The sequence below is a fragment of the Coturnix japonica genome, chromosome 15, assembly GCF_054131305.1.
Source record: "Coturnix japonica strain WE chromosome 15, WE-NBRP24, whole genome shotgun sequence".
NCBI classification, from domain to species: Eukaryota; Metazoa; Chordata; class Aves; order Galliformes; family Phasianidae; genus Coturnix; species Coturnix japonica.
In genome coordinates, this window is record NC_140677.1 from 11,769,265 (window position 1) to 11,787,181 (window position 17,917).

A 17,917-nucleotide genomic window follows, 5' to 3' on the forward strand; every position below is an offset into this window, starting at 1 on the left:
AATATATTACTAGAAATTCAATGGGTGATCTAATAATTCCAGTTTCAGTGGCTTTTCTGTCTCCACAAAGGTCTAATGCAGTGAACACTGAAGCTTGTCTTTTCAACACAGTGATGATCCCACTTTAACTGCTCAGTTTGTCAATGTTTGGGCCCTGGTGCGCTTATGCCAGTAACAGAGACAATTTATAGCATGTTGTCTTTGATATAGATCTAATAACTGTGTTCTAATATACACCAGTAGTTATTTCTCTTAGATTATGTTTGTTTGTTGTTGTTGTTTGTTTGTTTGTTTTTTCCCTAAGCAAAGAAGAAATAAAGGAAAAGTGTTGGTTTTTTTAGTGTCCTACCATATGGTAGCATTCAGTCCACACAGTTATCCAGGTCACAGCATCAGATTTTCTCTAGGCATGCTTTACTTTCTTCTCTGTGTGAGTTCTGTGGTGTTTTTGGTGCTCCTCTGTTTTGCATGTTCACTCCTATACACAAAACACCAGATACTGTCACATACCTCTTTCTTTTAATGTACATGGCTGCATAACAGCATATGCCTGCAGTTGGAGATTGTTCCTGATACCCAGGTCCACTGTCTAAAACAGAAGACAATCTTCAGAACTACCAGCTCTGGCAGTATGTTCCCTAGGCCCTCTCTGTTGTCTTGTGTAGGTTTTCATAGGAAGTTGAACACAGGAAACTTAATAGTGATGAACCTGAGGATATGTGTTACAGTTGTGTTATCTTTGTGAAAACTCCTATTTATTATACTATATAAAGGTCAGTTTTGGCCCTAAGTATCTAGCCCAGTTAGTATAAAATTTATCATGAATATTTTTATGAATACTTTCGACCTAATTGGAATTCTAAATAGGTCTTTGGGAATGGTGTATTAAAATGCTGCTGTAGCTTTGTTTTTGAGGAATATTCCATATATTCTTCACTCACGTATACCAGATTTCTGTACCTGCTGTTAGTGCAGGATAAGAAAGAGCAGATCTGAGGATGTAATCTGGTGAGCAAACTTTGTCTTTCAAGTGCTCATAAATGTATGTGTTAAATCAGAATCTTTTAGACTTCTCTCATTTTGGATTTGAGAAATTGTCTCATTACTGGACATTTTTGTCCAGATCTATTTGGGGGCAGGAAAGGCTTTGCGCTGTGGTTTGATATGACTGTGGCATTCTTAGGAGAGCTGGAGATTTGGATTTATGCATGCACTGCAGCTACAAACTACATAGTTATAGCAGAGCAATTAGCATGTAGTTTACATTACTGGGGTTGTCTCCTCCTTGTTTTTTGTCTCCTCCAGTGCATTCTCACAAAGTATTTGGGGTGGGAAGATCTTGCAGAGTTTTGGATTGAAAAAGGTTGTTTTTTCTGTTGTTTTTTTTTGTTTTAATTTGTTACTGTGAAGGTCTCCTAAGAGATGATAATGGGTGGGACAGGATAGGGAGCTAATGTGGCTTGGCAGAAGTGCATTTGATGGAGAGGGTTAGCGCATGAGCTGCCCACTAATCTCACCTGATTGTTTGCTTTATAAGCAAGTTTGTGGTTGCTGCATTACCTTTAACCGTATATGTAAAACAAATAAAATAAATGCTAGCAGATGATCAAAATATGGAAAAGGGATAAAGACACTCATTTAATGTGCATCTCATTCATTTATATTACATGTGTTTACAGAGAATTAAAAAGCATAAATATGGTAGTGTATAGTAGCTGTTACTTTTGTTGTTTTGAGCAAGTGGTGTATATAGGAATTTTGGCTTTTTACCATAACCTATCTCAGTCAAAAATTTCTGTTTGCTACTCAAAGATCTTTTCCTTGATGTAGAAGATTAAATAATCAAAGAATCACAGACTTGAAAGATGCTTATTCTGCTCTTAGCCAAATGTCTTGGGATCCTTTGAGGACAGGGTTGATATATCTTTTGGAATAACAGTAAACAAATTCTGTTTTCTAAAGCCAAAATAGTTTTCTAATGTTGGTAATTAATTGGAGTCCATAAAAAAGCTAGAATATTAATATCAAGCATAGATATTTCAGTATTAGGAGATAATAGCGTGCAAGATTCATTAGGAATGTGATTTGAAACTGTTGCGGCTATACCTTTCACCCACACCTTTAACATTTTACTATCATAATTGAGCTCATAAGCAATATGTAAGTAGGGCTTGATAAGGCTGTATTTAAACAATTGCTGCAGTCCTGTCTTGAAGATACAAACTCAAGGAAAACATAATGTGTGTGTGATATAGATGAAAGAGTAAAGGATAAAAAAAAACTAAACAATAGTTGCTTAGTTGCTGCTCTCTGGTGGGAGGTAAATAAAGCAACATCTGAGGTACTGTCTTCACAAAAGCAAAAGAAGGAGCTGTCAAAGCCCAACACGCACATTTTGATCTGGTCTTAGATACCTAGCACATGAGAGGAGAAGGTGTCTACACTGGCATGGTAGTGCAGCAAGTGATTGAAGTTCAGCCTCCTTCAAGTAGGCCTCTTTACAAGCTTTGTTGCATAATTTCTATTTCAGAGTCAAAAAATGGTTGAACACATTCCTAATCACTATGCAATTAACTTTGTGCATTGAAAGAGCTTTCCTGCCACACTACTTCATTTGGTCTTTACTAGTGTTAAAGAGGTAATTATCACTCTTACTATTTTCTGAGCTGACAACCAAGGGGGTCTAAAATGCTTTTTCTGTCTGATAATGTGCTTAACTAGCTTTCAGTGGAGTTGCATATCATGGTTCACTGCCTGTTGAGTTTTTTCAGGACCTGAAGTGACTGGCTTAGTGACTAGCAGTAATGTACGTATCAGTGCAGATCAGCAGCAGATAATTTAGTCTGATCTTGTTTGATTTTATGGGTCTCCTAAAAACTTTGTTTCCACATACCTAGCAGCTTAGTGGAGAGGCATATGATTTCAAGCTGCTAAACTTCAAGGACTTTTTTAGAAGGGGCAAGAATGCATGGTGGAGGGAAAAAAGAAGTGGAATTAATGCTAAGAAAGAATTTGACTCTGGTTTATACTCTGTTGCCTTTCTTTTTTAGACATGTCTGCACTGAATACTATACATTTCTGCATCTGTTTGTGGTACAAGAAAACAGAAATGAGATGACCAGATTTTAATAAATAAAGTGTTTTCAGATGATAGTTCTCATGTTTCTCTAAGAGAAAAGAGAAAGTTCTTTACAATTCTTTACAATTCTAAATATAACTTAATATCTGCAGTTAGGGAATTCTTGATGTTGTTACTGTTTAACATTAGTCGTCATAGAAATAAGGGTGCACCTTTCAAATATTTAAATAATATAGAATTTTAGTTGGATTTATACTGGATTTTGCTGGTGTTTAGTGGTTACTCTGTGCTGACCTTAAGATGTAAGTAAATAGATTAAAATGTGGATTGGGCTTTTTATCTTTGAAATGCAAAAAGAAAAGACTTTTGTCATTTCCCTTCATTCACTGAGGCAGAAAAAATAAGCACCAATGTCTTATCCTTATAGAAGAAATGGAATTCTGATGTGGAAAGTAATGGGTTAAATGTTAGGAAAATGTGGAAACGTATTTTCTGTTCACCACCATCCTTGGGAACCAAACATTTCAAATGTGATGTGAGTACTTAGTTTCATAAAGGTGTATTTTCACTATGTTCCCATAGAAGAAAAATACAGTATATTACCAAAAGAACTGTCATTCACAAGACTCTAAGGAAAACAAAATGTGTTTGCATTTTTATGTCTTTTTCCTAAGAAATTAAGGCAATGCATTTTCTGAGTTTTAAATATATCATAGACACCCATTATGTTTAGTGAATACATATGATTTCTAAGTACCCTATATTTTTTATATGTCCAAAAAATGGCAGACACTTTTATATTTCAAACGGCCGTCATTGCTGTCATTTCTTCTACTTCTTTAGTAAGTGTTCACATTCAATAAACTAAACAATAGCATGTGACCATTATTTTCATTTTGGATGAGATTAACTTGAATCAAATGCAATGGTGAGATGAATGTAGGAGGAGCCAAAATACTCTAGCAGAGATCTACTAGTCATTAAGCAGAGATTGCAGGATCTCACTTTCACGTTCCTAAGAACTTGATGTATTTATGGAGTGTAGGATAGTAGATAGATTCCCTTTTAGGTTTTGTTATTGTTTTGTGTTTGTTTTTACAGTTAGAAAAGCTACAGTTAGACAATAAGCAGGAATTTCAGAAATTCTTCAAGTTGGCAAATTCTGTGCATCATTATGTTCTACAGACTGATAGCTGTCAGATTCCACGGTGAAGTTTCTATTTGTCAGATTCTGTATAATATTTAGAATAAACTAAAAATTTCATGAAGTTCAGGAATGCAATTTTATGACCCTGGTATGCAGTTGAAGTCAGAAGTCCATGGTAATGAGGACATACAGCTTGTATTGCTAGAAAGGTAGCAAATTTCCACTTAATCTGAAAACTAGTGTTGATTTATTTACACTCAGTTCAGGCAGTTTTGTGTTTCAACTTTTTTTCATGTCATTAATGCAACATTTCATACTAAAATGAGTATATTTGTAATACATTGCAACCTACTTTGTAATGAATCCTGAAAGTATGTGCAGAGAGACAGCACCTTCCTTCAGGAAGGTTATTACTGGAAATCCCCTTACTCAGATAGAAAAAAATAGTCATTGTTAGTATGACTAAATTAGGAGATCAGCATCCAGTCTTCTGTAAAAAACAAATATTTACCTGCATGACCAAGTGTTACAGTGGAATTATAATCAGTAAATGTGTGTCCTTTGGTTTCAGCAGAGGTTTAGAAATTCTTACATGCTTTTTAGATAATTATTGACTGGGGCTATGGAGCACTTATTATTAAGACACGGTTGTACTGTCAGTCTGAACTGTGATGTAAATCTTTCCTTGTCTTACATTGTTAAAGGTTCCAGTTCTTACCAATGTATTTCTTTGCAAAATTTTATACAAAGACATGGTGTTGTATAAGTAGTATGTCTTTGTCTGCCACAACTGCACATATTATTAATTACTGTCCTTGAGTGATATGAAGTCAGGAAATGGTGAGTTTGGATTCTGCAGAAATAGGTAATGATTTCTTATTGCTTTAAAAAAAATAAATAAATAAATAAGTGGTTAAGTGGTTTTAATAATTTAATAATAATGTTTATTTAATAGAGTATTCTGAAGGATTTAAGTGGAAAGATATTTGAGTAAAGTTAACTTATGATGGGAGAATAAAAAATAAACTAATGGCACCTAAAAATGCTCCAAAGTCCATTTGTCAGATTCTTTCTGGTGATGAATTCTTGCATCATTTTTAACGTTGAAATCTGATCAAGCCAGTGAAATTTCTTTAATGAACTTTAGGGCACATCTTCAAAGAAACCTGCAGTTGAACCTGTGGAAAGGCCAATGCCTTTGAACTGTGAAAAAAGTTTATCCTAGATTAGCTTGATCTTTACATTTACTCTGCCTTCTAATCTAGTAATGGAGATCTAAGCTTTAAGAATACACCTAAAATGCAGTGACAACCCAAAAGTGATGCATTGTTGTGGATAAACTCATTACTTGCCACTGGTATTGGCATTTTACATTTGAAAGAATGGCAAAATGATTTATTTTGTACCGTGAATGTGAATATTCTGTCTCTCATGGAGCACTGCCTTTTCTTTAGTTTTGTTCCTTTATACACTGAAAATTTAACTTCATTTTTTGTTTTCATTCTCTCTGTAATGTTTCAATGTACTTCCATCCAGTTCAGTCTTTCATCACCCAAATATGGAACAATGCGCCTTCGAATGTGAAAGAAATAACAAAATATGGAACAAATTATGAAGTGATGGAGAAGGGAAATGCAAAACTGCATGGAAATAAGCACATTAATGCATAGACTCTGATGTACATAAGTCTGTTTTGAAGGACACTTAATTTTTAGTTTGAACTTCTGCTTTTAAATTTTGCTGTAATGTGATATAGCATTTGCTTTGGTGAGTACTTGAGGAACTTTTGGTGTTAACAGTATTTCTTTCTATAAAAATTCCTTTGGATTTCAGATTTTGTACTCATTCCAGGTTCCAAAAAAGAAAAGCATGGAACAGATCTTTTATAGAGAAAACAACACTCAGTGGTTTGCAGCTGGCAATCACAGTGCCTCTGCTGCTGCATTTGCTTTTGTGGAGTGCAACAGGTCAATTCAGTATCAGAGCTGACTATGTTCTTTCTCTAGTCAAAGTGAAAATACAGGTCTAAAAAAATTGAGACCACTACTTTCTTCTTTTCCACCATTCTGCAAAATGTCTTTTTAACAACCATCTCCTTTTGTGGAATCGAGTAGGATGAGAATGATTATCACTCAGCTGGCCAAGGAAAATATGCCTTTTCTTCAGAAATACTGACTGACATACCTGACATTATTTGATGCCTACTTTTGACTATAGATTAATAGGAAATAATACTTTGAATGTGTAGCAAAACTGAGGATCTCATTCATACTTAGATGAAATATATATATATATTATTGAAGAGTAAAGAAGTAAAGAATAGAGAATGTGGCTGAAAGAACTGAAAACTGAAATTATACGGTCATCCAGCATTGACAATTAAATGCTATATATTTCTGTATTTCATTATATTTTTAGAGTAAATCCTTGCACTGTTGAAGTTAATGGGAATTTCACAACCATTGAACTGAACTGTTTCATCATTTTGTCTTTTAGAAGCAGATTCTACTTTGTATTTCTTATTGTTATTTTAAAAATATAATCTTCTGCATCAAAAGGAAAAATGCTCATGCTATATATTGGATAGCTGAAATCAAGATCCATGCAAAAATTTAGCTGATCTAATGGGCAGATTCAAGCAGAGCAGTCATTTTGAATCTGGACTTTCTTAGTTCCTGAAAGTGTAGGATTTTGAATGCTTTTATCCTTTTATTAGTGAATGCACTAAAGTGCGTGCAGACAGCAAATGTTAAAGTGGCAGTCAGATAAACTTGTTAAAGCAGTGGGAGTTTTTCCTTTCTTTCTACGTGACTTTATCATCACAGTGGAGTTAAAAGGCAATTAGCCCTTCAGCTCTTTTCTGGCCAGTTTATTGGCATTTTACACACAACTGTTGAATAGACAGTGCCATATTAAAAATTCCAATGAAGCTGGCCTGGGGATAACAGACTCTAAATTTCAGGTTAATGTTGGTTTCCTTAAGAGGAACTATTGCCAAAAAGCTCAAGTAAAATTATCTAAATACAGTACCTATGCTGCATGCACTCATAGTTGATGGAAAATTGTAGTAGTCTAGCTACATGCTGTGTTACATTTCCAGGGAAATATTTTTATAAAGAGTGTTTGATGAAAAAGTTTATTCCGTCAGTAATAACAGGCTACCCACTGTGTTACTTAAGTCAATGAACATAGTGAGTAGAACTAGACATTCTCATCATAATAACAACAATTATACTTGCGTTGCATTTCTGTAATTTTCATCTGTGATCATGAAAATGCTTTACAAATGTGAGTTACTTATTTCTTTTAGTATATGAAATGATGGGGGAGAGAATATTGTGTCTAATCTCTGACTAAATTTAGTAAAAAAAAAAAAATTGAATTTCATTTTACCTATTGAATTGCAAAGGAAATATTTTGGATTGTTTTTTTCTCAGTTCAGTGTAAATAGTAAATCAAGCACTTTGCATTACTTGCAGACCAAATTGTTCAGAACCAAAAACTAATTCTAATTTAATCATTTTTCATTGCTGAGAAGAATGAAGTACAGACTTAGAAGACATAAGCTCACTACTGGAAAATAAATTGGAACTTTAATAGTATTTCAGTTTTAATCTGCTATTGCCAAAGAAAATCCTGGGAGTTTTTTTCTTATAGATTTCAGTATGAATATTATTGGGCCTTAATGATATATACATTGCTTCTAGGAAGAAACATTTTTTAATGAAATTTTGTAGCTGATTCTAATTTGCTTATTCTAGAACAGAAAATGAGAAATCCATTGAGGTCTGTGATTGAAAACCAGATGGTATAAACAAAGACTAGATCTGATATTTTTAACCTGACCATATGCATTGCTTAAACTCCTCCAAGTTGTGTCACCTAACTGTGAAATCAATAAAAGGGCTCCTTATTACTCCAGCTGAGTTTTGGATAGCATCCATTTCGAAATAGGGAGAAAAGCCGATAGGTTTAAAGAATCAAAAGTCTTTTTTTCATTATTTGTAGATTCCCCAACTGCTCCAGAGAGGGCACTCAGGTTTTGTTCAGAGAATAAATAAATGATGAACTTCTGTATCAGGGTATCTTAACAGTAAACAAAGCAAACCAAAATGCTTCCATTTGCTCAGGTATACAAGCCAGCAGATTTTCTTTTGCTGTACAACACTATAATTGGAAGTGATCATCAGTAACCACAGTTTCATTTTAAATGGGTATAATATCTGTTCTTCATCTATGACTGTTAAGGGTTCAGACTCTGCTTCTGATACTGATGAAGCATCATTAAAGTTGTCTGTTACTTGTGTCTGTTAGTGCACCAAATTTATGTTGAATGTTAAAAACATGGCTTCTTTAAATCGAAACTACAACATCAGTTAAAACTCTGGAATTTAGGAAGTTACAGCTTTGAAGTATCTGGTATCATTTTTATTTTTGTGCATTTTAGGTACATTTTACTGTCCTCTTCCCTTTACTTCCATTTACAGCATTTTCTGTAACATCTCACTGCTGTTCCATATGTGTCAATTGGCTGTGGGAGAGAAAACCACCAAAGCTATCGGTCAACTTAGCTCTGTAACGTTATCTTGGTGCAGATTTCTTGCATGGTAACTGATGGTGTAGACCAAAGTACAGGGTTGTGTTTTTTTTTTTCCATTTCAGTTGTGCCCTGTATTACCTGTGTTGTTTATTTTTTACAGTACCTCAAAATAATGAAAATACTGCTGTTATGCTCCCAGTGCTGAAGGACTGGGCATGGTTCTGAGCTTTAAGCCATTTCTAATAGTGCTCTGGACTAGGCAAAAATCTCTTTTTAGCATCTGCAAAATGAAGAAAATTGAATGTACAGTCTTATTTTATAGAGATGTGTCAAAGATGACTTGTTAAAGTCTGGATAACTGTTTTGAAAATGAAAAGGGCCATAAAACACTAAGAACATCACACGGGTAAACTCAATGCTTTGAGCAAATGACCAAGACATCTGCAACAAACAAAGACTTTTGAAACAATGCCCAGCATCTGTGTGCCATCTTTCCATATTAAGATAGTAAGAATCTTTCATATCACAAAGAAGATCCAGATAGCAGTTTCTTAGTGCCCTAGAGATATTCAGATATGGTGATGAGCAGTACAGAGAAGCCCAGGAAGTGCTTATTGTAGTGTAGTGTAGGTTCAGGGGGCTGCTGACAAATGTAGCTCATTATAAATTTTGGTGGCATTTGAGGGGAACTTCACTCTAAAAAACATTTAGCCTGTATGCAGAGTGACTCTGAGATCCTAGAGTGAAAAGTATGTGATCATTAATAGAAATAACCATAATTTATGGACACCAGGGGGCAGAATTAAGGTTGCAAGATCTGTGAACCTGGCATTTGCAACCATCCAAAGCACTATCTATTTTGCAAACTCAGACTTTTAAATGTAAATGGTATTGAATATGTTACAAATATTGGTCTAAATCTGAGGAAACAAAAGCATTTAAATACACTTGAAAGAGAAGTGTGATTGCTCATATATTCAAAATGTGAATTTATCTAAAAACTAATTTTAATTTGTTTCAGCTGATGTCCAGGACATTATTGTTTGTGGATAAATTAGTCCAGCTTTCTAAAGGAAAAACATCAAACAAATCCTTTCATAGAAGTTAGATCTCTTTTTGTTACTTTCTAAAATGCAGAAAATACTGTAGATAACTGCAGCTTTTATTTCCAACCTGACCTTCCATGTTCTGAAACTAATTTGCCTTACTGCTTCTCAAAGTCTGCTCAAGGACTTCCTTTAGCAGAATAATGTGGTTCTTATTAAGCACATCCTATAAGACCCAGGAGGATTGCACGCAAAGGAAATAAGACAGAGACACAAATGAATTTCCATCCTCCAGTCAGATATATGATATTGATGACCAGGATGTATATGAAGGATATTGTAAAGAAGACAAAGAAAAAGAATAAAAGAAAATGTTTGACAAATTGGCTGTCTTCGTATGCAAAGATGACAAGTGGTCTATACAACTGACTAGAAGAGATGTAGGCATCATGCCAAATAGCTGTACAGTCAACAAGTCTCTTTGAATCACATGCTTATATGTAACCTCTCTTTTAAATAAGGCCTCACTTTAAATTACATCATCGTGAAAGACTTAAAAGACCATAAGTTTTACATGAAAACTGATAGTTTCTCTTTGCTCCAAATGTTGTTTTCCACTGGTATGAATTTTATATTTTTACCAGAATATCAAAACGTTATGTAAAAGTGAACTTCTTTAGGAGATTGTTTTCTCTATTTTTAAAGAAATGCACCTAATATAAATGGTTGTGAAAATAGCAGCATACATTTCAGAATATCCTCCCTCTAGATAAAGTCTTTCTACAAGCGACAAAAACATTTTCATGTTAGGATAATTTCATAGTGTAGTATAGAGGCTATAATATGATGTTCTGGTTTTAGTGTGTCTTGCTCAATGCATCTAAATATAGATTTCAGAGGTTTTACACTTGGTTGACAGGAAAGATTTACTCTGGATTTCTGGCGTGCTACATGTGTGAACAAGTGAATGAACTCAGGAACTATGACTATTTTTTAATGTTTGTTTGTTTTATTCTTCAAAAATATGTAGAATTTGGATAATCAGGATTCTGATATGATTTTCCTGTTAATCTGTTCTAAACCATGAAATCTGATATTTTCACCATGACTAATCCATGAAATTTTTCAACCTTGTCTGTGATTTACACAAGCTCTATTTATAAAGAGAACTTGTTTGAGTCCTAGGGCATGGAATATTATTTCCCAGAATGCTTTTAGTGTCTTTTTACTAATAAACAAAATGTGCACATTGATTATATTGTTTCAAGATCAGGGGTAAAATATGAAGAATATGCAAGAATGTATTCTGCACAGCAGTTTATATGATTCTTAAGCCATTAAGAAGAAAATAACCTATTGTAGCAGAGTTGGTAAGAATGGTTGTGATCATATAGTTTACCTAAATTAATTGGATAACTTGCCTGTAGACTAAAAACATGTGTGATACTTGTTTGTCTTTTTGTTGTAGGCTTTCAAATTAATCGCTGTCAGCATAAAACAGGCCAAACAAAAATAGATTTGCATGAATGCTTTGTTATGGGGATGGAGAGGGGAGAGGCAGCTTGAATGACAGTGAGAGTAATTCTATTTTTATTTGAGAGAGAGGAAATGGCTATACAATATTCACATCCTGAAGTTCAATTTACTATATATGGGGAAGAGTAAGGATTCTTTATGTAAATGTAATAACATGCGAGTAATACCTTCAAAAGGAAAGAAAAAAGTCTCTTGTGTATGGAAAGTTAGTCTTCTCCAGCTGTCCTCTCTCACTTTGTGAAGGGAAGACATTTGGGGAAAGGCCAAAGCACAGATATTCACAGAGCATCCAATTTTTAGTTCAGCATAATGTCTTAATCAGCTTTTACAGAGCTGCTCTGCTCTGTACCAAACATGCTATAAATGTGCGATACATCCGTACATGTAAATAAGTCACACTCCCCGTGGTGATGAAAACAAGATGACTGCATATTTCAATAACTGCACAATGCTGCAGGTGATGGAAAAGCAGCATTGTCCTGTTGTTTTTCAGTTGAGCAACGGATTGGAATTGCTGAATATTATGGCTATCTCTACATCACTTCAAATTCCTAATCATACAGTTTTATGGCAGATCTCCAGAAATCATACAATTTAACTGCGCAGATGGCCAACTAGTGACATTATCTTTAGATTGGAGCCAGCTAGCAATTACTTGATCTGGTCTATATGTTTCTCTCCAGGAAAAAATGGTCATAAATCTATTCATATGTCCATTGAATTATCAAAATGTAGACATCATCTGTCATTCTCTCTCACTCAATCATGTGATGGTAAATGGCTGTTTTGTGACCAGATAGGTTAACTTCTGGTTGTATGCTGAGGAAGGGCTCATGAGGTCATCTCAGGGTGTCACAATGTTCTATGTGGCTGCCCAGACCATGAAAGGGAAAATCTATGCCTTTGAGCTGGTTGGTCATTTCTCCGCCGTGTCTCCTTAATTACTGTATGTTATGCTCTCAAAGATGCTACGGCCTCTTAAACTGATTTCTGAATGAAAAGATTCAACTGGGTAACTAGAAGATTTAACAGAACATCACTGAGATTCCAGAAAGTACAAAAGCTATCACTTACGAAGAAGCAAATTAAAAACAATTACTTAATATTCTTTATTTGATAGTCAGATCAATTGCAGTATAAAATTAGGGATTGAGGAAGCAGAAAAACAACAAAACACTACAAAATAAGAGGGAATGTTTCTTCCTGTATGTTACAATTTATCTGTGGAACTTCTTGCTCCATGATGCTGTTCCAAAGTTTTTGCTGGTTTTTGCTCAAGCCACCACTGGAGGAACAGCCCTGCAGTGGATGGACTTCCAGTGTTCTTTATATCTCTTATCAGATCTCTTGCAGTCACCTACCACTCATTTTCTTCTAGTTGCTCATACCGTGAAATGGGAAGTACATGGAATCTTATTCTTTTAAAAGATATTTTGGAATTAACATAAGTGAAAACAATGTAGGTGAGATTTCATAAAATCCCATTAAGTTTAGAAATCAAAATGACATTTTGATTCTTTCTTATCAGCAAGTGATAACTTGATAATATATCTGTAAATGCACCTGTTCCCTTCTTCCATTCAGAATCTTAATGGTTCTCATTTATTTCTGCTGCAATAAGTAATTCCTAGTTAACCAAGAAGGTTCCAGAGATTCTCTTACAGATTCTTTCTAGATGTCTCAGATATATGGGTTATTTTTATTTATTTATTTATGTAAATTTAACCGAATATACATATAATTATTCAGGAAGAAATTACAGATTTGCAAAGGTATCAAATTAAGTATTTTTAAAGGTGTCAAAGGTTTTGGCTTCCTACATTTGCCAAGTCTTTTAAGTAAATTCTCTTGTGTTTAGTACATTTAGCCTCTAACATTTTGCTTCTGTGTTATAAAGGATTCTGTTTTACAAGATTGACCTGGCATGCTCATATGAGACAAAATGCTCTTCTGTGTAAATAAGTGTTTTAGGATTCACTTGTATATTTGTTGAGTATGAAAGTTCAACAGCAAGGCCTTTTCCTAATGTGTAGATTTATCAGCTAAATTCTCAATTGTTTTCCTTGTATTATGTCATTTGTGTCTGGAAAGAACAGTGTCCTGCTGTTTGTGAAGCTGATCTCCTGCTGCTATTTAGCCACTTGTAGGATTCTGTCCCAGTTCCTCTAATCCACTCTGCTTCAATAGCACCATATTTGGACTCCTTCACACATTCTTCTGCTGCTCTGTTTGGGATGCTCGGTGAGCTGAATTAGAGTTTTCATATTCTGTGCAAAATAGAAGGAACCTTTTTGTTAAATGAGAGTATAAGGAATGCTCTTCTCTGCTCCCATGGATAAAATTTCTACATGTGTACTGTATTATTTTCCTTCAAACTATTGTCCAGAAGTTGGGGCACTGTTTCAATTTATTGGTTTACTTTATATAAATCCATTCCAATTTGAAGTTTAATGTTGCAAGGCCTGCTTCCATTTTAAATTGTTTCTTTCTGCTGTAACTCTGCATTCAGAGTTCAGCACTCCTCTTATTTTTTTCTTTTTTCTTTTTTTTTCTGTGATGTCAAAAGCTTACTGATATCTTGTTGAGGTGCTCATGTAAGTAGGTCATAATTAAAGCAGAGAACCTGAAGGCCTCCAAAAATCGTGTTAGATATGATACCAGAGCACAAAGTTCACTGTATGTATTTTTTGCCTTACTTTCAAGAAATCCATAAAGATTTGTGTAGACTTTGATGTTTTGCCAGTAGCTATTTTCTGATCCCTACATAAAGCAAGATATAAAGAAAACAACGTAAAATTTGAGTGGTAAATCTATATGCACATTGTCAGTTTACTTCCTGGCTGAGTGTACTAACTTTAGTGCGACCACTTGTGTCTAAGCTAGCAGTTGTAAACACAGTGCAACAGACCATGATCTTTTCTTAAGATAGAACTCATAGGTGGACACTTTTTTTCAGAATTGTTCCTTAGCTAATGGGATTTAGTTTACTGAAGAAAAAAAATGGTCAGACTATCACTGTTCACTGAATGAAGTATGGATGTCCAACCTTTTGTCTTGTCTGGGCCATACTGTGTGAAGAGGAATTGTCTTGGGCTGTATATACTTAGAGCACTCAAAAAGTATTGTCTCCTATTTATTTTTTGTGGAAACTACAAAGAAGATAATGAAGAAAAAGGGGGGAAAAAAGACTCATAAAGTGAAGGTGTAACAGGGAGAGAGGTATACAAATACAGGAGGAAGCAAAGGAAACTGTACTGAAGAGAAGTGGATCAAAGAAAAGAGTAGTACACAATCTCCCAGCTTGCTTGCATTTGACAAATAATATGTATATGATATGTTCACAAATGTGTCAACATTTCTGATGATTAAAAGATATAAGAAGAATAAACTATTTTATTTTATGTAATACAAACTGAAGGGAGTTGTGAGCGATCCATTAAGGCAATATTAGCTTGACAACTTCTGTGGTTCTGTTGATCCTTTTCTGTTTGTACTTTTAAATTAATTGAAAGCCTCATTGTTTTATTTAAACTGTGAAAGCTTCCAAGGTCAATGAGTGAAGTAATTGACCTGCCTGTTACAGGACAAAAATATGTATGTTAAATTGCATAATTAGTTTTAATTACATAATTATGGTGTTTAATGTGTAGGGGGCAAAGGTTACTATTACATTTAGAAGTCATGGCAAGAAACACCAAAATAAGCAACATAGTTTAATTCTGCATTTCTTTAGGTTTTTAGAAAAGAGGTCCACTGTGATCTGTCCTTGACCTTGGGTATATGATGATTATAGCAAATAGTGTATCACTGTTATACTCTTTTGAATCATAGAGACACCTTTGTAAATGACTAAGTGACTTTACCAAAGACTTCATTTAAGTTTAGAGTATATGAAAGTTAATCAGCTTTGGGAACTCAACTGACAGCAATTTAATCTCATTGGGTAAGGTAATTACATGATTACCGGGAGTGTTTATATATGCATGAGGATATTTTTATTGGAAAAAAACCTAATTGCTTTCTTACTAAGAAGAGAAAAAGACAAACAAATTTGTTGTCATAGGTTAAGAGGACATCCTTCATTCCTTAAAATAGCTTATTTTCATATTTTAGCAACAAAATGAACTTAAAATTCTTTTCAAATTTGCACTGGGATTGTATTGTGTGTTACTCTATTTCTAAACTGGTAATATTGCCATAATTTAACCTGTTTTGTACAAGAAGTTTGTTTTTTATATATTAATTCTGTGATAGCCTTAAGATGCTCATAATTTGTGATCTCTTTTATTCATTACCCATTACACTAATAGATATCTATGCTGTCCATTGTACTAACGGATACTTCTGGGAAGGGGGTTATTATTTGTTGTTCTGTGACAGTTAAAAAAAACAAAACAAAAAAAAGTGCCATGTATAAGATAGAGAGATGAAAGATGGTGTTCATAAATGCTAGAAGAAAATTAACACTTTAGGTGCACTTAATGATCCTTTGGAAAGCGCTCTTTCAGCCCAATGATAATGGAGTGTCAGAAGAGGAGTCTTTGTTAAAAACACATCTGTGAATGGGATGTAATTCTCTTAAGGCTGACGTATATAGAGTTAAAAAGTAAACTAATTAAATGTTAAATAAGAAATGATTTTGTAAGAGCTGCGTAGTTATGGGAAGAACTGTTTTTATACCATTTCTTGTTATAAAAATATTTTTTCTCCCTTTTGCTAATTTTTCCCTAATTAAGTTCAGTAGAAAATATTACAACTTTGAATTGTTTTTCTAAACCAGATGATCCAGTCACTGTTGGAGGCACATAGCCACGGCAAAATCTCATGCTGTACATTGATCACCTGTCCAACCTTTGCCTAGAGTGTGATCCCCAGTTCCTTCAAGAGATCCATCTTTACCTGTCTATAAAGAAGAAGAGGAGGAGGGAGACATCTGGGATATTCAAGTATCAAAGTTTAACACCAGAGCAGGTTGAATCTCCATTTATATTTTTCTCTATATATGTTGCTAGTATTGACTTTGGCTCAAGATTTTTTTCAGGAATTACATAATATGCTCCTCAGTTACTTAAATTATACATGCATTTTTCATAGTTCTAGGGTGCAATACTGAATCCAGAATCATTCTGCTATTAGGCAAGTTATCTAATACTGAGCATGTGTAGCAGTCTGTATATGGCTCTTGAATATATGCATACTACAAAGACCAAAATGGCTTGTTCTGTGTACTGTAATTGTACCATACTGTATTTAGCACTTACAAATAAATTCGGGTCCTCAGCAAGTACGCTCATTTCCACTAACTTGCTTCAGACGTTAAATTTACTCTTTCTTCCTCTTCTATTTCTAAGAGGACTTTGATATTCAGAAAACAGACAAGGTTTCCCTTGCTGTCCTAAGGACTGCCCCTTTAGGAGTCTAGTACAGCCCACACACAATCCTGGAATATATCCAACTTGTTCTTTGAGCAGAATGTGAACCTCTGACCTTCTGGGCCTCCGGCAAGAGAGCTGCCTACTGAGCCACCAATACCCAGGCCATCAATAAGTTTTAAATGCCAGTTGCAGACTTCACAGAGATAATGACTTCAGTGTGTAAAGGTTTTGTTGTGGAGGCTGCAGTCTCACATATGGCGTGACAAAGTAAATATGCTAAAACCATAGAGAGCTGTTGCATAACATACCTTGATATAACAGTTTTTGTAATATGTTTCAAGGCATGGAATATTATTTAAAGGGACACTGTTATATAGGCTTAGGCCCAAAATGAAGCTATTATAAAAAGAATGTTTAGCAAAAACAGAAATTTGTCCATGAAATTGTTGGAGTGGGATTTTCAGGGTAAACTTACTTGGATTTAAGCAGTCTCCTGCATGACATTGCACTGTTGTGTTAGGGAATGAGAACCAGAAAATGAAAATAGTGTAAATTGAGAATCAGAAACTGGAACTGAGAAGAATTAAGATATGAGAGGTCTACTACTATTGTTATAACTTCTTAAAAATCAAATTCTACCACATTCTGAAAAAGATGAGATCAAATAATAAATTCCAACTTAGTAATTCAAAGCATCTGTATTGACACAGGTAAATAAATGCATTTACATTTTTATATTGTTTTAACTTGCTTTTAATGAAGTTACTGTATTATATATAAGTACAATTTATATGAAATTAGCTTGTTTTTGGCACATTTAATCTTTGCTGATGTTCTGTATTTTCGATTGAGAGTTAAAAGCATATGAAAGATGTATTTACGTCTTTCATTCAAAAAGAAGTTCAAATCGAATACTGTGACTACTACACCAAATATTACATATAAACTGGCATCAAGAAGGAAAATTTAGCTAGATTCAAGGCAGGACTTATCCTATGGAAAGACTGTTAGATAAATTTCATGAGCATTCTATGGAGCAAAGGCCAGGAACTCAGCACACTTTTTTTCCATCTGAGTGCCCAAATCACTAGGCTACAGACTCTTGCTCCCTCTTGTGTTCTTTTTCTGGCCCAATGAAGCTTGAATTATTTTCCATACAATTATACAGCTTCAACAGGAGACCTTTAATATATT

At 34.4% G+C, this 17,917-nt stretch overlaps 1 protein-coding gene across 26 annotated transcripts in view; it reads left to right on the top strand.

Annotated features, from left to right (window-relative positions):
* The window catches only part of ERC2 (ELKS/RAB6-interacting/CAST family member 2), a 360,031-nt gene that overhangs the window by 286,382 nt on the left and 55,732 nt on the right, over window positions 1-17,917 (top strand). For 25 of the 26 annotated variants that reach the window (XM_085516429.1, XM_085516423.1, XM_085516436.1 and 22 more), the window contains one exon: window positions 16,129-16,319. The exons of the other annotated variant lie outside the window; for it this stretch is intronic. Coding sequence is in view for 20 of the 25 variants with exons in the window: in XM_085516423.1 (XP_085372549.1) it covers window positions 16,129-16,209 (81 nt within the window). In the remaining 5 variants the exon portion in view is untranslated. The remainder of the gene's footprint in view (window positions 1-16,128; window positions 16,320-17,917) is intronic. 26 annotated transcript variants of the gene reach the window in all.